The 21,871-nt window shown below is 41.3% G+C and overlaps 1 protein-coding gene across 5 annotated transcripts in view; it reads left to right on the forward strand.

The window, feature by feature from the left end:
* Window positions 1-21,871, forward strand: part of NBEA (neurobeachin) — an 843,583-nt gene that overhangs the window by 452,010 nt on the left and 369,702 nt on the right. For all 5 annotated transcript variants that reach the window (XM_077806446.1, XM_077806437.1, XM_077806454.1 and 2 more), the window contains one exon: window positions 7,399-7,463. In XM_077806446.1, coding sequence (XP_077662572.1) covers window positions 7,399-7,463 — 65 coding nt within the window. The remainder of the gene's footprint in view (window positions 1-7,398; window positions 7,464-21,871) is intronic.

Raw genomic sequence — 21,871 nt, forward strand, 5'->3', positions numbered from 1 at the left:
TACTTCAATCAGATCCAGTACCTCCCGTTAGGTCCATGCTGGAGCTCTTTTTTGAATCTGGGACTGCATGGTCACCTGTGCTGATGAGCTCGCCTGGCCAAACAGGAAATGAGATTTAAAAGTTCCCGGGGCTTTTCCTGTACACCTGGCCAGTGCATCCGAGTTCAGAGTGCTGTCCAGAGCGGTCACAATGGTACACTGTGGGATAGCTCCCTTCGAATTGCATCCACACTAACCCTAATTTGAAATGGCGATGTTGATTTCAGTGCTAATCTCCTCATTGGGGACGAGTACAGAAATCGGTTTTAAGAGCCCTTTATGTCGAAAAAAATGGCTTCGTTGTGTGGACGGGTGTAGGGTTAATTCAATTTAACGCTGCTAAATTCGACGTAAACTTGTAGTGTAGACCAGGCCACAGAAACAGGTTTAGGATAAACCCTGGTAAGCCACTCTTAAAGCAAAATTGGAGTGCCCACATAGGTATTTGCATTCTATATCAATTTAAAAACAGAATTAAATTGGTGCAACTTTCTGATCTAGATAAACCCTTATATGAAGTAACTCCAGACTTTTAAACACTTAAACATGTGATTAATTACAGCATGTGACAGTCCTGCAAACATTTAGACGTGTTTCACTTTAAGCACATGAGTAATCCCGATGACTTCAAATCAAACACATGCGTAAGTGTTTGCAGGATTCAATTTAAATGTGTATAATTTGGACAGGACTGTAACATGAAAACCATTTGCAAATATTTGAAGCATGTAAACATCAAGGAAGGGAGAGGAATTTGTTTGGCATTCTACAAGGGGAAATAGTTGAAGCTAATGGTTTGTAATTAAGAATCTATACATTTAGGCTGCTGTATATAAGGATGATCCTCCTAATAGTGACATCTGTTAGACTGCAGTGTTCTTTCAAAATAAGCAATCCATTTTTATTATTTATTTATTTGCTCTATAGTCTGTACAAAGGCGTGCCTGTCCTTTACTCTTTGTGCTCCTTAAGGCATTTTAAAGGTTCAGTTGTACAAGTAGAATATTCTAGGAAGTCACAAATATAACTTTGATTATGGATCTTGGCATCTTTGTTGTCTCCAAAGTGCAAGGTGTATTGGCTCCTCATAAACTATTTGACAACCTCCAGTTACTACAAACAACCTGAGTTGTTACTGCACAACTCTTTCAATCACAGCCTGACCTGCTACAGGTCCTGGTTTTCCAAGGGGTCCCTTAGGAATGGTTCTCCCGTTACAAGTCCTTCTTTCCTGAGGAACTGGAACACCAAGGTGGGTGCAAAATCCAAACTCAGGGATTTCCTTATAAGGGTATCAAGGTCCTTGAAGGGGTGTGTTCGAGTGGACAAACACTACAGTGGACCAGAACAGGCAGAGACTGAAGCTGGGGCCCCCTCTGCAATATTAAACCTGACATGAATAAAAAAGTAAAGCCACCCCCAGAGCCAGACTGCCTTAGTAGAGAGCTGTTGGGTCTGCAAAAGCTTTAAGTAGGGACTAATTTTATTTATTTTAAATGGAAGTGTTAGACATCATCTGAGCCTGGCCCTTATTACTGCTAATGACACCAAGCAGAAAGATTACACTTGGAGTGGGGATGTGGGAGGTAACCAGTGTAGGAACCCTTTGAGACAATTTCTCTCACCTATGTTTCCTGAGAGGACGGAGCTCAAATCCTGTGATGTGCCCAGGGGAAAAATGCTGGACTAGTCTCAGCTCAGTAGGGCAGTTAAGATGGGTTAGCAGAGCAGAGGGGGATAGATGGTTGTAGTTCAGTCTTCAGGTTCTGGATCAGCCCTGAAATTGGTGGAGGACAAACTATAAAAGGAAGAGGCTGGTTTATGACACCAGAAAGAGTTAGGGGAGGAGCTGGAAGAGAAGAGAAGTGCAAGAACTTGCTTTGGGACCTCATTTGAAGGTAAGTAGAGGGAGAGGAGGGTATGGGCCAGATTCAGATCATGTCTTGGTCTCACATTTAAAATAGATAAATGAGCCACTGTTTAAATCTTATCCACCCTTCGGGTTTAGGATCTCAAAATATATATACCCTGGTGACTTTTATAGGTGTTATTCCCTACTTGACAACACTGAGGAATTCTTGGGAATAGGAAACCACATATACTTTTTATTTGGAAAAGCACAATAGATACCTATTTACATAATACAATGAAGTTAGCAAAATCCCAGCAGTGTTGTGGAGGGAATGGTCGACTCCAAAGTCCCAGTTATTAATTGCCCCCAGCTTATTGAGGCCTAAAACTGTTGTTCACAAATTAGTTCTCACCCATCTAAACCTCTGTCATGAATCCAGTTAGAATCCATCTAGGAAGAGGCTTCCCTTAACCTGTCTGCTGCAGTCCAGCAGTGTCCTCACTAACAGGTCTTGCCCCACTGCACCAGAACCAGGCAGTCACAGATCAAAGTCAGCTCACCTAGCTCAGCTGCTGCACAGTTCTGATTCAACAAAGTCATCTCCGCATAGGGTCGAGAATATTTGGATAGGAAACCCAAAACAAGGCAAAGTCTGTACAGAATGTTTGGTCGCTGTGGCAGAATTTCTGGTTTGTTAGTTGAATTTGGGCTCACTACCCAATGTTCACAACCTGTTTTGTCAGGATGATACGCTTTCCCCAGATTATATCTTTCACAGTCTCTCATCCATACATAACTATATTTACATGCACTATTTAATATTTCCAAAACAAGATCACAAACTCCAAAATGATAAAGCATAGTGCACTGTACAGATCAGCACTGGATTGAATTATAGTATGTAAATTAATCATAGAATCATAGAATATCAGGGTTGTAAGGGACCTCAGGAGGTCATCTAGTCCAACCCCCTGCTCAAAGCAGGACCAATCCGCAATTAAATCATCCCAGCCAGGGCTTTCTCAAGCCTGACCTTAAAAACTTCTAAGGAAGGAGATTCTACCACCTCCCTAGGTAACGCATTCCAGTGTTTCACCACCCTCCTAGTGAAAAAGTTTTTCCTAATATTCAACCTAAACCTCCCCCACTGCAACTTGAGACCATTACTCCTTGTCCTGTCCTCTTCTACCACTGAGAATAGTCTAGAACCATCCTCTCTGGAACCACCTCTCAGGTAGTTGAAAGCAGCTATCAAATCCCCCCTCATTCTTCTCTTCTGCAGACTAAACAATCCCAGTTCCCTCAGCCTCTCTTCATAAGTCATGTGTTCCAGTCCCCTAATCACTTTTGTTGCCCTTCGCTGGACTCTCTCCAATTTATCCACATCCTTCTTGTAGTGTGGGGCCCAAAACTGGACACAGTACTCCAGATGAGGCCTCACCAATGTCGAATAGAGGGGAACGATCACGTCCCTCGATCTGCTCGCTATGCCCCTACTTATACATCCCAAAATGCCATTGGCCTTCTTGGCAACAAGGGCACACTGCTGACTCATATCCAGCTTCTCATCCACTGTCACCCCTAGGTTCTTTTCCGTAGAACTGCTGCCTAGCCATTCGGTCCCTAGTCTGTAGCTGTGCATTGGGTTCTTCCGTCCTAAGTGCAGGACCCTGCACTTCTCCTTATTGAACCTCATCAGATTTCTTTTGGCCCAATCCTCCAATTTGTCTAGGTCCCTCTGTATCCTATCCCTGCCCTCCAGCGTATCTACCACTCCTCCTAGTTTAGTATCATCCGCAAATTTGCTGAGAGTGCAATCCACACCATCCTCCAGATCATTTATGAAGATATTGAACAAAACCGGCCCCAGGACCGACCCTTGGAGCACTCCACTTGACACTGGCTGCCAACTAGACATGGAGCCATTGATCACTACCCGTTGAGCCCGACAGTCTAGCCAACTTTCTACCCACCTTATAGTGCATTCATCCAGCCCATACTTCCTTAACTTGCTGACAAGAATACTGTGTGAGAGTATTTAATCTTGACAGAGCTAGCTCTTCCCATCTATAGAGGAAGTAAAGAGCTTCTTTTCCCTTTGAGCCTTTTATCTCTCAGGCTTACACGAGTGCCTGTGCCTTGCACTCTGAAATTCAGGATCCTCTGGCAAGAGTCATTTGCCTGGTCTCCCAACCGCAAGCAAGAGAAGTGGGACTTTACTCCCATTAAATCCTTATTCATGGTGGGAATGTCTTCTGGCCCATCCTCGACCTCCATATCCTGAGCATCTGCCTCTGTTAATGTAAGTTTCAGAGTTTATTCATTTCTTCATGCTGGCCAATTTCCTTTGCTAGATTGTTCTGTGGAGCACCTGCCTGTATATCCCCTCACCCATGGTACTGTCAGTTTCTCTGATTTGCCCTCAGTGATCAGCACTCTCTTGTCTTTGGTGCCTCATTCATACCTAGGTCTTCATGAAGATCCTGGTTGTTCCAGGGGCCAGTTTTTATCTGGAAGTGATATACCTCTATGCCTATCTCAATGACATCCTGATCTGGGCATTCTCTGTGCTCCTACCAGACCAGTCATAAAAGAGAAAACTATAGTACCTTCTATCCCCTCACTTCCTAATCTGTCAAGATATTTCTCACTGACTGCCCTATCAGGACATTTGTATTTGTGAATGGTCTTAGATACCAGAGTGGCAAAGGCTTATACTGGATATATCCTGCAAAGACCTTATAGGTAGGAAACAGTTATGTGGTACATCCTGAAGAGTGGAGAGAGCTAGCTGGTTCCAGGAGGACAGAATGCATGGAGTCGTGTCTATTAGCTCTCACCCTCCACCTTACAAGTGTAGTCTGCTACACCTCAGAAAATCCTGACTTACAAAGGTTAATATAAATTTTTCAGACGTGTAAACCAGATAAAATCTTGAAATTGTGGAGATGCACTAATCGTTCCATAGTGGATATTGGGGTTAATAATCTATCATTTAAATTTGTCAATTTTTGCAGAGTATAATTGCAGACTCCATGACAAATGGCTCTCTGTGCTTCAAAGGGAGACAGAAAAAGGTGAACATAAGTTTCTCTGCAGGTCAAGGAGATAAAAGGCAGCTGAAGCTTTAGTCTCCCCAGACTGTACCCACCATGATGGCATCTTTGTGCCATCTATAAAAAGCCTCACTTGGAAAATGAGATTCATACAGATTTTGCTTCAAAAGTTCCTAACACTCTTTCATTGCCGTGATTTACCTAATATCCCAAGAGGTCCCCATATTTGCTGGTTGCCTTCCAGGAGCATGTTGCCAGTCATTCTGGAACTCATTTATTATGAGAGTAGGCAAGTACAAGGAGGCGTCTTTGATAAGAGTCCTAAAATTGGCTTAAAATTTATGTGGAGGACTAGCCCACATGTAACCTCATGTCTTTTCTTCTCGCTCATCAGCAGTTAGCTGCAGAACCTGGAAAAATAATTTCTCAGGTCCATATTTTCTCTCTTATGTGTACCCTAACAGTAGGAATGAGTGTGTGGGGAGGGGATGAAGGAGGGTAAAGGTAATGGTAATAGAAGTAATGGGAGGGAGTTGGAGTGTTTAGATCCTAATCCTCACTCTGATCAGTATTGGCAAGTTTGTTTAGGCTTCATTCCCTCTCCAGATCCATTCTTTCTGCCTTAAGGAAACACTTTCTGTAATCAAAATGAAATTTCCTATGAGCCTTTACTTTGAAGATGGTTTAGGTCATGATTTTAGAGATGTGATGTGACCACCCCATTAGTAAGAAATCTTGCAATATGAAATTCAAATCAAGGATAATCCTAGGGTTAAACTACATGGATTTCATGAAGCCTGGACAGTTTTTATAAAACCCAGAGAACCTGCCCCCAAGAAAAGGAAGGTCACAACTATAGAGTTGACCTCAGACTTATTTTTCCAGGCATATTCAAGGAACAGAAACAAAAGGACCAAAATAATTGAATTGTTTCTCTGAAAAGAAGTTATGATTAAGGTACTGTAATTGAGGAATTAACTAGGTTATTAAAATCTTAGAATTGAATATTCAATTAAGGTTCAATGTTGCAATAAAAATGAAGGAAGAAATAAAATATTCAGACTAATTAAGTTCCTGGGGAGACAGACAAGAGAGGACTACAATAAAGATAATATTAATTGAGATTTCAGCTCTCTCTTATAGTGGAATGAGAATTGCAGGATGATTTTTAGAACTCCTAAAGTTTACTTATTCACTTATTAGAGTTTGTAGAGACATTGGACAGACTTTAAGGGTCTCTAATCTTTATAATCAGAAAAATTTTAGTTGTTGAATCTTGTTATTGAAAATGTTACCTTTTACTACTATCACAAAATTTAACACATTGTCCCTGAGCATTTCACATTTAATATCAAAAAGCAAGATATTGTCAAAGGTTAACTTGGAAGACCATATCAAATAAACTGATTTTAACTGTAGCGATGGTTCTCCAGTGCTTCTTTGCACCTTGTGCAGTCATATCCACCTGTGCAAAGCGGGTGTAAAATGCTACCAAATCAGAATGGTAGCATTTTACATCCACTTTGCACAGGTATGATTCACTACACAGGGGGCAGTGTGACATGTCAGGCCCTTATTTTTTTAAAAAAGAGAATAAAAATGGAGGGTTTAAAAGAAACACTGTGGAAATACAGTCAAATAAAAAAAAGTAAAAAATGCAAGGACAATAGAGAAATACAGTACCTGTACAATTCAAAAATTAAAGTTTCAGCTAAATGGAAGCAATAACAACACACTATTTTTAAGTACAATTCTCTGTTACTGACACCTCTTAGCCTAATGCAGCCAGCCTAACTCTACTCACATACCGCACTTCTATAAGCAAATGAACAGAAGTACTGTGAACTTCCTGCCAGGAAGTCTTGTACTGCTTCTTCCCCCTTGAGAGAAGAGATTGGATCAAGCAGTCAGGGATGCAAGGCAAAGTGGGAGGTTAGACCAGTTATAATAATGGTTTCCTATCAGATGAGAGCAGGAGGGCCACTTAGGTCTGGCTTCTTCAAAGCATCCCAATTGTTCTCATCTCTTTGCTTCCCTCCAAATACATGGAAAATGGCTACTCCTGAATATTTAGAGCATATTGGGAATGGACAGTGACTACATTCAATTTCTAAAGTGGCACTGGCGGGTTGAAACTGAGGAGAATATTTGAAATATTTTTTCATGTTAATAGAATTTGATTTGTTAATGGTAATCTAAGTCATCTTTAATAGTTATTTTTCAAACTTTTCAGTTAATTGTTATATTGGCTGCTCATCTACCACTGATAGGATTTCAGTTATTATGTTACAGAAGTACGAAGGTGTATTTTAAAAGACAAAGCATATGGTGAGCAGACAATCCCATGCAAAATGTTGATCAGATAATCCTCAGACACTCATCAAGGTCAAATTCAGGCTTCCTGTTAAAATTCCTTGCTGCTTTTTAAACATGGTATTCTTTTCCCTTTAGGAATGGCAGAATTCTATTCAGAAGAACGCAGGACTGGCGTTTATTGAGCTCATCAATGAAGGAAGGTAATTAATTTTAAAGCTTTTGGACAAGTAGTCATTTTGCATTTCATTCCATTGGGTGATACTACTTTCTCACCATCTGCTCCAGAAAGACTCAAGAAAAGGCCATTTTAATTAAAATAAATTTACTGCACAAATACTGTGCAAAGCAAATATTTAATTTAGTAAGGTATAAAATGTTAAACTCTTAATAATTGACTGAAAACACCCTGTGTGCTGTGTAAAGGTTTGAGGTTTATTTGAGATTTGAGCCATTATCCTACTGAGTAGCAAGGTTGTTTTACACAGAGGATCTAGGGAGCCCAATCTGTAAACCCATCTGCCACTCCATCTGCTTTAGGAGCACAGTATTGATTGTACAGATGCACTTCCTTATACTCTCAGTTGATTAGAAATTATTTTATCTAGACTACTTGGTTCTATCTAAGGTACTACATAAAACAGATTGAACATCAAATTTATGTGAGCTACCTAGTTTTACAAGCAGTTAAGATAATTTATTAACACTAGAGTAATCTTAATGTTACTTTGGTCTGTGTCTGCTTTTATCTTTTGTCCTGTGCCATCATTTTTCAATACTCTCTATCCAGCCAGCTGAGCAATAATGGTACACTCTCTGGCTTAGCTGGCAGAAGATATTCCAAGGCAGATGTAGTCATCACCTCCATTGCCTATATAGCTTCTATTGACCCAGGAGTAGAAGCCTTTTAAACCTAGATGTCTTTGATGATGATACATGTGGTGCTGAACAAAAATCTTCATAATAATACACTTGTTGAAGATTTTTTTTGCAGTTTGTTTTATAGTTTCATTTTTACTGGTAGTATGACATTAACAATACAGAAACATCAAATCTTCCGTTGTTGAAATGTTATCTTTATTGAAGGAGCATAATTTTTTGTCTAATTGTATGATATATTCATATGCGGTTCAGTTGTACATTCTTGCCGTAGGATGACTAGTAAACACTGAAAAATAATGCAGCAAACAGCTCTATCTAGAAACTAAGTTTATACACTTGGGCTAGATTTTCAGTTGGTGTAAATGAGCACAGCTCCGCTGAAGGCAATGGAGCTACACTGATATACGTCATCTGAGAATCTGGCCCATGTGACTAAATTCTTCTGGGCAGGAATCATGTCTTCGTATGTGTTTGTAGAGCACCTATCACAATTGGGAAATGATCCTGACTGGATCATTTATTGAAGCCTTTTGTTGTATAAATATTAAATGATAGTAAACTGTACAGTAAACTTGGTTTCTATAGTTTTGTCCAAATTTCTTGGCTTGTCTCCCATGATTTTTAAACTTAACCATTTTAGCTGGAAAACTCACCCAATTTTTTTTTTTGTTTACAACATCTGATAGTAAAATCACATCTGATTATTGCACACTCGATAAAATTACACTGCTGAAAAAATGTATAAACCGCATTTTTTAAGTTCATATGCAATAACCGTGAAATATCAGTGGACTGTGTACATCCATCTAGCAGTAACCTTCAAAGCAAAAGGAGCAGTATTAAAGAACTTGCTCTTTCGGCCCAATCAAATGAATGTCTAACCAAACTATCCATAGGTACATCTTCTTCCACATATTTTTGTCAAAGGTATGTTTCAGAATATGTGTGTGTGTATTACTAGGACACTTGTTCTCCTCCACAGTTAGCAGATCAGTTTTTAATTTACCCTTCTGGGGATAAAGATAACAATCCTTTAAGTGGAAATTGTTATAAATATTTATTCTACTTAATAGCTAAACTTGTGAATATGATTCATCAATCATAGCTAGAGAATGCAATTGTGCAGTTGTCAACAATTAACAGGACATAAACAGTTGATGAATGTGCAGCTGAATTAAAGTGCTCCCTAGGACAGCCTGAAATTATAAACTGGATCATTTAGAGGAATCTAACAAAGGATCTTTATAATTAAAACAAAGCACGGTTAATGGGATGTAAAATTGCATATAATCACTATGCAATAACGACTGGATTTTAAATTATTAAAGTGCAAAATGAAGAGTAAGAATAGTTTAAAAGTCTGAATTAGATTGTGAATGATCTATTTAATAAATCAACAGTTTCACCAAAATAAACCCTGCCTAGCTCATCTTTTTTTAACAAAATTAAAAGTACAAGGGGAGTAGTTCATAATTTTAAATCATTCAGTCTTACACCAACTTCAGGTTTTAAAATATGGATGTTATTAAAAGATTTCCTAATTTTGATTTCCTGTTTGTTGTTTTTGCATCAAAACATTTGTGTACCATTGTAATCTTTAATGACTTCACTGGAAATATAATGAAACAAGACTTTTCATTATAATAATTAGTTTTGACTCCTAAAGTAAAAACATATTGTCCACATTCCTGTTGCTTGGGTTTTGATAAATAGCATCCTGTTTTTAAATAATGTGTATTAGTATATTTGTATTTTAGCTTACTCAAGGTAATGTTGTGCTATAGGTGTCTGAACTGCTTTTATTTGTGTAGTTATGATTTATATGACATTCTGGCACGATTTTCCAGTTATAGGAACATGGGATTACTACCCAGGTACTCCTGAGTTTATTTCTGATTCTGTTCCTGACTCTCTCTCTAATCTTAGACAAGTTATGTTACCTCTGTCTCAGTTTTCTCATCTCTAAAATTGAGATAATACTTACCTGCCTCAAAGGGCTGTTATGAGGATTAGTTAATGTTTGACAATTAAAATTAAAAAGTTGCATAATTGTTAAGTATTATTCATAGGCACTATTTTAGTAGTTTTCAGTATAAAAAGAGCTTCTGGTTTAAACATAAATGTAATATTTGCAAGAAGAATATCTTCTAGGAAAATTCCATTAAATATCAATTTGTAAAAGAACATTGCCACTGCAAAATTTTTCAGTCCTTAGAATCATAGAAATGTAGGGCTGTAAGGACCTTGAAAAATCATCAAGATGTTGAGGCAAGGCTAAGTACACCTAGACCATCCCTGACATAGAACCATAGAATATCAGGGTTGGAAGGTATCTCATCTAGTCCAACCCCTACTCAAAGCAGGACCAATCCCCAATTTTTGCCCCAGACCCCAAATGGCCCCCTCAAGTAGTGAACTCACAACCCTGGGTTTAGCAGGCCAATGCTCAAAGCACTGAGCTATCCCTCCCCACTATACATGTGTTTGTCCAACCTGTTGTTAAAACCTCCAGTGATGGGGATTCCACAGCCTTCCTTGGAAGCCTGCGCCAGATCTTAACTACTCCTATAGTTAGAAAGTTTTCCCTAATATCTAATCTAAATCTCCTTGCTGCAGATTAAGCCAACTATTCCTTGGTCTATATTCAGTGGACAAGGAGAATAACTGATCATCTTCTTTATAACAATCCTTAACACATTGGAAGATTATCAGGTCCCCACCAGTCTCCTTTTCTCAGGACGAAACATGCACGGTTTTTTTAAACCTTTCCTCATAAGTCAGGTTTTTGAAATCTTTTATCATTTGTGTTGCTCTCCTTTGGAATCTCTCCAATTTGTCCATGCATCCTAAAGTGTGGCACCCAGAATTGGGCACAGTATTCCAGCCATCAATCCTCACCATTGCTGAGTAGAGCAGGACAATCACCTTCCATGTCTTATATACAACACTCTTGCTAATGCACCTCTGAATGTTGTTAGCCTTTTTTGCAACTGCATCACACTGTTGACTCATGTTCAATTTGTGATCCACTGCAACCCCCAGATCCTTTTCAGCAGTACTACCATCTTCTAGTCAGTTATTCCCCATTTTGTAGTTGTGCATTTGATTGTAAATTATCAGCTTTATGCTTGCCTCTTTAATTCATTTCACATTGGGAATATGCAGAGTTGATGGTAGTAGTCTCACAAATCAAGAACCCCATTAACAGCTGTTATATCAGTCCCTGAAAATTAGGATTTCAAATTTCCATTTATTTGCTGAAATATACATGTAAAATTATTTGGAAATTCATTGGCTCAGAGCCAAACTAATGACAGCCAATAATGAAAGTGATGAAACTTTTTAACAATGATACACAGTACATACCAGTGAAAAATATTTAGCATAAAAAGTAGTAAGCAGTCTTTGAGGACCTTAAGAAAACCGCAGTTCAATCAAAAGCATTTATATGCACTATTCTTCTTTTGAGTATGTATCAATGTGGAACTCACTAGAGGTACACCTGCACCTTGTGAATGTGACAGAGAAGTTTGGGGTTTTTTAGTAGCAGTCTCCATCCAGGCTGTTCATCACCTTGTGCCACCTTTTGCTACCATATGAACTCAGAAAGGATGGGATATTCGCAACCCTCCCTCACTTCCTCCTTACTGCCCCTGGCAGCAAGATGAAAACTGGGGAGTATACAACCTGCTAATTTTTAGCTCAGGCTAAATGTCTTCAAAACCTTTTAAACTCTTTATTGACTGCTGTGAACTAACCTGACATGTCTGGACCTAACACAACTGGTCAGACGTACACCTCCTCATACAGAGTCCCTTGTAGTGGGCTCCTTAACATGGTGGACCAAAACCTGCAGGCTTCAAGCCATGTCCATCCTGTGATGAACTTATTCCCTTGAAGGCTAGAGACAGTAAGTGTCTCTTCTGCCTGGGAGAATTGCATATTCCAAGCAGATGTTCAGTGTGCTTATCCTTCTCTGCTAGAATGCACAAGTCATGAAGCTGAAACTCTGCTTTCTAGATCAGTCCATGAAGGTCTCATCAGATCCAAAGAAATGAACTCCAGAATACTACTGGTGTAGAGCCCCCCAGTTTATAGCCATGGATATAAAGCAGATATCCAAGAAGGTGCAGGGCTCTATTGGGAGCCACAGCAGGGACAAAAGACAAACTGACTCTTCAGTCAGGTGTCAATGAAATCAAATGGACCATCAGCTGATTCAGTGGCCATTCTTTGGCAGGAAAGATGGTGTGGATGAAAATCTACATTTTGACAAAGGAACAGCTTGAGATTCCTGTCCAAACAGAATTTCTATCTGCTGAACCTCAGCTGGAGATGATTCTTGTGCAAGAGAAAGGACTATAAGGAGAGAAGGCAGATGCCCCAAAACATCTCTCTCTTCTTATCTCTCTACTCATGTCGCCAACAACACCAGCAGAAACCAAAAAAAAAGCAGCATTGGAATGCGGGAGAGATCCTGTTTGGAAGGGGATTTAGCCAGTAAAGTCTGGTGGAACATGTGGTGAGAGAGACCTTTGCTTTTGAATTTATTTAGCTTATTAAGTTAGGTATTAGTTGTGTTTTACTTTTATTTCCCAATAAATGTAACCAATTCTGACTTTTATGCCTCATTACTTGTAATCATTTAAAATCTATATTTCTATAGTTAATAAACTAGTTTTATTGTTTTATCTAAACCTGTGCGTTTGGATTGAAGTGTTTGGAAAACTCCGTTTGGGATAACAAGGCGTGTGCATATCATTTTCTATTAATAAATGACTGACTTTAGAGGAGTTTGTATTGTCCAGGAGGGTGCTAGGCAGTACAAAGATGCACATTTCTGGGGTAAAGTCTGGGACCAGAGAGTTTGCTGGTATTACTCTGCAGTGTAATCCATGCGTGGCTGGCCATAGCAACCATGCAGTGTAACTGGGAGTAATTTACATGCTGAAGGCTGTGTGAGTGCAGACCAGGCGTGGTTGCTTACACAGCGAAGCAGTGTAAAAAGCACCCCAGATTGGAGAACTGAGGGGACACAGCTGTTCAACAGTTCAGACTGTACCCTGGGTGATGTCACAACTCCTTGTTGGACAGAAGAGAGCGAGGCACTCTTCCACCAATGTCAAGCCAACAAAAGCCCTGTAATTGCAATGGTATTGCTTGAATCTTTGAACTCAGCAAGAACAAGGTGGTATGAAATGGTGATGGTGCTTGACTTCACTGGGTCAAGTCACAAAGCCTGGAAGCTCCTCTGTCTTTTAGGCAGTGTGGCTCCAGCAGCCTACAAACTACCTCAACTAAGTGCACATGCCATCTCCACGCAGTTAATTGCCAACTCCCTTGTGCCGATGACTAAAACATCCAGGTGGCAAGTCCACAAACAACTTTACTGTGCACTAAATCAGCACCTGGTAACTTCACCCCTTTCTGCCCCCTACATAGTAGATGAAGTGGACCAAGGGTGTTTCCAACACTAAATCAGAAAATAGGGCGGAATGAACAGACTGTATCCAGAATTCTTGAAGAACTTGGTCCAAAAGCAAGAAAGCGGCTGGTAGGCTTCTTCAGCAACATCCACTCTTCTGGTATTATACCAAAAGTGTGGAAGGTAACCAAGTTTATAACCATTTTAAGCCAGAAAAGAGGCCATTGACCTAAAAAGTTACCAGCCCATCTCCCTCCTTACCAGTTGCTTTAACTGTTGGAGTAGCTCCTACTTTTAAAGTTACAGCTGACACTGGAGCAACTGGTCCCCAAAGAGCAGGCTGGATTTAGAACTGCTCGCAACTGCTGTGACCTTAACCAGCTACCTAGAATCTGATTATCAGTGAAAATTACAAACATCAGCATTCATAGACCTTTTTTTTCTGAATAAAATACTGTATGGTGCAAAGGGCTCATGCTGAAGTTACCATTAGCTTTCCCATGTGAATCAACCATCAGACTCATCACCTAGATGCTGAATAACAGAAGATTTACCGTACACCTTAGCACATCTGCCAGTAAATCACAGAGATTGAACAACAGCCTCCCATAGGGATATGTTTTAGCACCTGCATTGTTCAATCTCTATACCAGTGACATTCCAGTCCCATCATCTTGTAAATTCATCTCTGCAAATGACATTGAACTAACAACACAAGTGTTCTCTCTGAAGGCCACAGAAAAAGTCATGAACGACGACTTCCAGACACTTAAGATGTACTTCAGAGCTTGGCGACTGAAACCCAGTGCTTCAAAAACACTTGTTCTCTGCCTTCCACTTGAGTAACCATGAGGCCAAAGTGCCTCTGAAAGTGGACTTTTCTCATCTGCCTCTTTCGTGTGGCCACAATCCACAGTACGTTAGCGTTACCTGTAATCAGACACTGAGCTCTAGCCAACACCTTGACAACACCTAAAGAAGATAAAGAAAAGGGTTAACATCATCCAGAAACTTTCTGGCACATGCTGGGGATATGATGTGCACACACTTCAAACGTCAATACAAGCTAGGCTCTTGCCAACAGTGGAATGTTGTCCACCAGTCTGGTGCAACAGCTCCCATGCTAATATTGTTGACACTGAATTAATGCCATACTTAAGAATGTTTAACGGCTTTCTCAAATCAATGCCAATACTGTGGCTTCTAGTTTTGGCGGGCATTGCACCTGCCAACATCAAGTGAGACAATGCTGTGGTCCGGGAGTTCAAGAAGATTCTGGTTGCTCCGTGGTCCAGGAGTACAAGAAGATTCTGGTTGCTCTGAACCTGCTGATACAAGTTTTCAATTCACTGCCACCCTCTCAACTCAAATCCAGGACGCATTTCTGGATACACACGCCAACATTACAGGCCAATAGAAAGGACACCACACTTACTGACTTGAATCAGGAGGCCACTTGTGATGTCCCAAACAAAGACTTGATTGAAGATTCAATGAAAGGAGTACAGAGAAACCAGAATCCCAGGAAGCACTGAACTGTACTTAATGCATTCAGACAATGCAGAGAAGGTGTGGAATTTCCTCCAGAAATGGAAAATCAAAGAATTGCCAAAATGTGACTGTGATGAGGTACAAACCATGCAACACATCATGGACAACTGCCCCATTCACGCTAGCAGTGGTGGCACCAGGGGGATCCATCTGGTTAATCCAGAAGTATTAGAATGGCTTTTGAATCTCACTTATAATCTCAGCCCATTGCTTTTCAAATGCAATACAAAAAGAAGATGATTGCTGTATGAAGTGGTATCTCCAGCATCAGTCCAGGCACTGGATGTATTTAAAGTGTTCCAGGAGCTCTTTGTGAGGATTGCTGAGACCCCAGACATAAAGACTTTTTGGTCATATCAAAGAAATCCCATATGCAGTGTGACATGCTGTCAGCTTCTGGTCAATCAGGATTACGCTCCCTGTTGATGAGGGACTGCTAGATCCAGCTAAAATCTCTGTGGCAGATATGATTCACTATAGTACCAACAGCAAAATGAGTCAAGAAATGGTACTAGGTTCCCCCTTTAGCGTTTGAGTACTTCTGCACTCAAGCCAATCCAGGCCCTTTGGTTGCATCAGCTGTACAAGAGAAGTTAAGGTTGAGCAAAGGTACACCGAAAGACACAGTCCCCAAATGAGTGACCTATTTGGGAGGAAGGCACACTCCTCAGTTTCACTGCATGTGGCAAACTGCCAGGCCCTGCTGGCCAAGAATGACTTTCTTACATGGGACAGGTTGACACCCTTCTTTGCAGAGCTCTCATGCAGTAGAGGGGACAGCGTAAGGGCATAATTAAGGAAGGCCAAGTGGTGGCCAAGATAACCTTGTAGGTAGTAATGCATGCCTCAGACACTAGAGAAACAGAGTTATCAACTATAAACCTTGTCTTGATCTGGAAGCCTCTCTTTAGGTAATCATTTAGTTACACCCCCCCTAGCTCCGAAGATAAGGCCAAAGATCTTGAAGTAGACATGATATTCTGAGGAATGGGGACCTAGTGTAATGGTCAGAGGACAGGTTTAATATACTCACAGTAGCCTGTGTTTTTGAGGAGCTGAGTTATTGAATTCTGCACTAGTTGTATTTTCCTCAGGATTGATGATTTCGTGTCTAAACACATAGCAATGCCCTAGTCCTAGTCCGGAGATGACAGCAATTTATTAATAAGGCAGGTCACAAGTTGTGAGGATGCGGTACGGTGTCTTACTCATACATAGATGTTAGTGGTGTCACTGAATTACACTTTGTATGTGAGAGCTCAGTATCAGTGAAGAATTTTGGAGCACTTCTAAACTGTGGACTGACATGACTAATTGTGTGTTGGCATTTCAAAGCAGAGGAGACTACATGATAGCTCAAAATTCCTTAAAATGTTTTTCTTTGTCAACCAGCATAATCACTGTTTTGGTTTGGTTTAGCTTCAGTCTGCTATTCTTCATCCATGAGTTGAGGTTGCCCAAGCACTGGGCTAGCTTGATGATGTTAGTGTTGTATGTTGCAAAGGACAAAGCTGTGTATCAAGTTTGTTGTGGACTGACTGTTTAGCAATGAGATTAGAGACACGAAGTGGGTGAGGTAATGTTTTTTATTGGGCCAACTTCTGTTGGTGAGAGACAGAAGCTTTCAAGCTTACACAGAGCTCTGTTTAAGCTCCAATGCTTGTCTAAGTTGCATCTTGGCAGATCTCATCAATGAGCATCTGATGAAAGTACATCTGTTCCTCTGGACAAGTAAGCAGGCAGGTCTTCAGGAGTGGGGACAGGGAGCGGGATCTTAGCTAAACTATATCAAATGTGCATTCTGTAATACATTTTGACTGTTGCTATTTAGGAATAGGCTGCTTTTTTCACTAATCTGGAGCATCCAGAAAGATTGGGGGACTGTGACAGGGTCGGACCAAATGGCTATAGGAGAGTAATAGAAGGCAGATATATTAGCCCCAGGCTAAGTAGGTCCCTTTTCCCTGGGTAAAGTAACAGGGAAGGTTCCAGAACAATCAGGAACCTTCTGGAGACCATTAAGACAGGCTGGTTAGAACACCTGCAGTCAATCAAGAAGCTGCTAGAATCAATTAAGGCAGGCTAATCAGGGCACCTGGGTTTTAAAAAGGAGCTCACTTCAGTTTGTGGTATGCGTGTGAGGAGCTGGGAGCAAGAGGCACTATGAGCTGAGAGTGAGAACACGGACTGTTGGAGGACTGAGGTGTACAAGCATTACCAGACACCAGGAGGAAGGTCCTATGGTGAGGATAAAGAAGGTGTTGGGAGGAGGCCATGGGGAAGTAGCCCAGGGAGTTGTAGCTGTCGCACAGCTGTTCCAGGAGGCACTCTAGACTGCTGCATTCCACAGGGCCCTGGGCTGGAACTCGGAGTAGAGGGCGGGCCCGGGTTCCCCCCAAATCCTCACAACTCCTGGTCAGACACAGGAGGAGTCGATCTGGACTGTGAATTCAGAAAAATGGCCAAGCTGAGGGCTGCCGTGAAGCTCCAAGGCGAGCAAATCCGCCAATAAACGCAAGACCCACCAAGGTAGAGCAGGAACTTTGTCACAGGACATAAGCATGACTTTTTTACAGCAATATAAAAAACTAAGAGTCCTCTTTACTTCCAGTCTATGCAAGATATGTTGCTTGCAAGAACTGACTGCAACATAGCAAAACTAAAAAAGAAAATTGATGAATGTGAAAATTCATATCTGAAGACATCATTTGGGTAGGAGGATTAATGACTACTGTCACAACCTGACCCAGTATGGACACCATTCTATTGTGAGTAGTCCAACCACATGGTCCTACATGCTTCCAAGTCAACTCAGTTTGGGCAAAGTCTGTTCACTGTTTCTAGCTCTGGGACTCTAAGGCTCACTCCCTGGCTTATATCGCTTGCCTGAGTCCTTTCTTTGGCCATGGGATCCACAATCTAGTGGTTCTAGCCCCTGAAACAAGCTCCCCAGTCACTTGCATACATTTTCCCAGAGTTCAGCCAAGGCTGTGGGCACTCTTGGCTTTTAGTTTAACCTCCTTGGGGTCAACATGGCAGGAAAGCAAGGAACACAGACTTAGCAAAGGAATTTCTTAACCACAATTACTTTACATTTAAAAGCACTTGAGTGTTACAGCTCTTTGTAAAACAACAGAGTCCTGAGATGCATCCTCCCCGAGTCGATCTCACCCCTTCTGTGAGTCAGAGTCTGCTGGCGTTTCAGGCTGCCCTCTTGTTCTTGCAAGGCTTTCAGTTCTGATGGTTGGCCCCTTACCACCACCCCTTTTTATGCTTCATCCACCTCTCTGTAGAAAACCCATTGTTCCTTGGGTACCTGTAGTTGAATCATTCAAAGCTGACAGCCTCAGATTACTGTATTGATGGCTTCAACGTATTAGTTAAGCCTCTTTCCTAGGCAGAGCAGCTATCTGGAATGCAATTCAGTAAGTCACCTCTAGAAAGTTTAGACCTGTGTTCAGCACGTAATGCAAAGGGAGTTCACCATAAAAAGACTTAACTGTCTACAAATTTTAGACATCAGACTTGATTCTGATTAACAGAGAGGAATTAGTTGGAAGCAATTTGTGTGAAAGAGATCATGAAACAGTTACATTATCCTGAGGAAAAGAAGTAGTGAGAGCTGCAGGATAAAGACAGTGAACTTCAAAATAGAAAACTTTAGCCAAGTTAGAGAACTGGTAGGATTGGTAGAAAAGGTACCTTGAGAAGAAAATCTAAGAGAAAAGGGAGCAAATGAGAGCTGTCAGTTTCTCAAAGAGGCAATATTAAAGGCACAATAGCAAACTACCCTGATGCAGAGGAAAGATAGGAAGACTAATAAGAGGCCAATATGGCGCTGTTGGGAGCTCTTCAGTTACCTGAAAATCAAAGAAGGAATTCTACAAAAAGTAGAAACATGGACAGATTGCTAAGGATGAATACAAAAGAATACCACAAGTATGTAGGACAAAATCAGGCTAAGGCACAAAATGAATTTCACCTAACAAAGTACATAAAATATAGTATGTTCTGTAAATACAATATGAGCAAAAGAAAAATAATGGGAAACGTAGGCCCAGTACTTTGCAGGGAAGGAGAGCTAATAACTGGTGACATCAAGAAGACTGAGGTGTTTAAGGCCCAGTTTGCTTCAGTCTTCACTAAAAAGGCTAATTGTGACAAAATACTTAATGTTAACATAAACCACAATGTGGAAATTACAGGTTAAAGCAGAGGTCCCCAATCTGTGGAGCGTGCCCCTTGGGAGGGGGGAACGAGGAATGTTCCGTGGGGGGGGCGGCCTGGGTCCCGGGCCAGCCGCCACAGAGTGTAGGGAGGGAGCGCCGTCCTGCTCCACTTCTGGCCCCAGCCCCTCAGTTGGGGTCCTGGATTCTGACCCTGTTCTGCGCCCACCCCAGCTGTTGCCCCAGTCTTGGCACTCTTTACCCCTGTCCACACACCCCCCCAGTAAGGGGTAAGGTGGGGTACAAGGTAAAAAGTTTGGGGACCACTGGGTTAAAGAATATTTAAATAAGTTAAATGTATTCAAGTTGGCAGAACCCGATGAAATTTATCCTACGATATTTAAGGAACTAGCTGAAGCAATCTCAGAACAGTTAGCGATTATCTTTAAGAATTCTTGGAGCATGGGTGAACTCCCAGAAGACTGGAGAAGGGCAAATATAGTACCTATCTTTAAAAAGGGGCACAAAGAGGCTGTGGGGAATTATACGCCAGTCAGTCTATTTGGAGAGACACTGGAAGAAATTATTAAACAATCTGTTGTAAGCACCTAAAAAGAGTATAAGTAATAGCCAACATGGATTTGTCAAGAACAAATCATGTCACACCTAATTTCCTTCTTTGACAAGGTTACTGACCTAGTCCATGTGAGGAAGTTGAAGAAGTGATAATCTTGATTTTAGTAAAGCTTTTGACACAGACTCATAAGCAAACTAGGGAAATGTGGTTTAGATTAAATTACTATCAAGAGGGTGCATAACTGGTTGAAAGACCATACTCAGACAAGTTATCAATGGTTTGCTGTCAAACTGGGAAGGTGTATCTAATGGGGTTCCACAGGTGTGTGTCATGGGTCTAATAGAGTACAATATTTTCATTAATCACTTGCATAATGTAGTGGAGAATTTGCTTATAAAATTTGCATATGACACCAACCTGGGAGGGGTTGCTAGCACTTTGGAGGACAGGATTAGAAATCAAAACAACCTTGACAAATTGGAGAATGAGTCTGATTTCAACCAGATGAAATTTAATAAAGTGCAAAGTACTTCACATAGAAATACACATTCTCGAGCCTTGTCTTAATTAACACGATCCTCTCATGTCTAGTAGGGTAGGCTGTTGCTCACCAAAATCCTTGCAGTGCTTTACAGCCATCCTGGCTGTGATTGTTCTTTCATGAGGCAGGTACGCTGTCCGTTTGCCTTTTAGTTGAAGTAGTCATTGTATCTCTTTGTACTCCAAGATATACTTCATAAACAGGACACCCCCTGCTGACTGTTTCTTCCTGTAGATTTCCTCTCTTCTATATTCCACAATCACTTAGTTGGCACATGGTTCAGTCTGGAAATAGACATGCTGGGTGAGGTATGTAATACACCAATGACCAGGCAGGGAGATAGGTGTCTGTTACCCTCTGCCTGAAAGGAACAGCTCTGAGGTATGTCACCACCTGGTGACCTGCCTTAACTCCAAGATCTTAAAAACATAATTTTCAGTACAGATGCATAACTTCTTAAATATCCATCCATACATTTCACAATGATTATGATGACCAGTGGGCTACAAGCTCTCAGAAGAGACTTCACATGCTACCCTTCAGTGAACTATTATGCAGATATCAGACCCAGGTGATCCCTGTAAAACCTTATTTAACCCTGGCTCTCTTGGCACCAAAGGATCCCTGAACCACACTAGCTACATTGCTATCTTTCTGAGAGATGCCAAATAGTAATTGTAAGCAATTATACTAATGCCACAGGAGTCAGGGACGTCATTTCAGAAAAGTTCAGGGGCTTGGGGGCATCTTTGCTTCTCTCTCCCTGCTCCTGCTCCCTGCTCTGTGGGGGGTAGGGATGGGGAGCAGGGAGGTATATGGGCAGACAGTGAGCCAGGGTGGGTGTCTCACCAATCGCTGACGCAGGGCTTGGATCAGGGCCTCGCTTGTTGTGTGATTTGTTCTGGCCCACACCCCTGCTGCTGCTTCCTGTGCAGCTGTTGGGGACCAAGGCGGGGGCGGCAGGGGCATCACTGATAATGTAAGGATTAGGTGACCTACCCCAGCCTGCCCAACAGCACTCCCTGCAGGCTTGGGGGAGACACCACAGCCTGGCTACCCAGGGAGCTATGAAAAGTTCGGGGTTGTGGAGGGCAACTGCTCCCACTGCTCCATAGAAAATGATGCCCCTGAGAAGACTTTCCTATGTTGTCACCGCTCTTGTTCAAGTCATACATGAGGCTGCTGGTTTGGTTAATGGGGAGTTATGTGCTGCAATATAAGGAAAAGGAGTACTGGTGGCACCTTAGAGACTAACCAATTTATTTGAGCATAAGCTTTCGTGAGCTACAGCTCACTTCAGTTTTTCCACTGAATGCATCCAATGAAGTGAGCTGTAGCTCACAAAAGCTTATGCTCAAATAAATTGGTTAGTCTCTAAGGTGCCACTAGTACTCCTTTTCTTTTTGCGAATACAGACTAACACAGCTGCTACTCTGAAACCTGAGAGCTGCAGTATATTTAATATGATG

This window comes from Eretmochelys imbricata, chromosome 1, assembly GCF_965152235.1.
Source record: "Eretmochelys imbricata isolate rEreImb1 chromosome 1, rEreImb1.hap1, whole genome shotgun sequence".
In the NCBI taxonomy this organism is placed as follows: domain Eukaryota; kingdom Metazoa; phylum Chordata; order Testudines; family Cheloniidae; genus Eretmochelys; species Eretmochelys imbricata.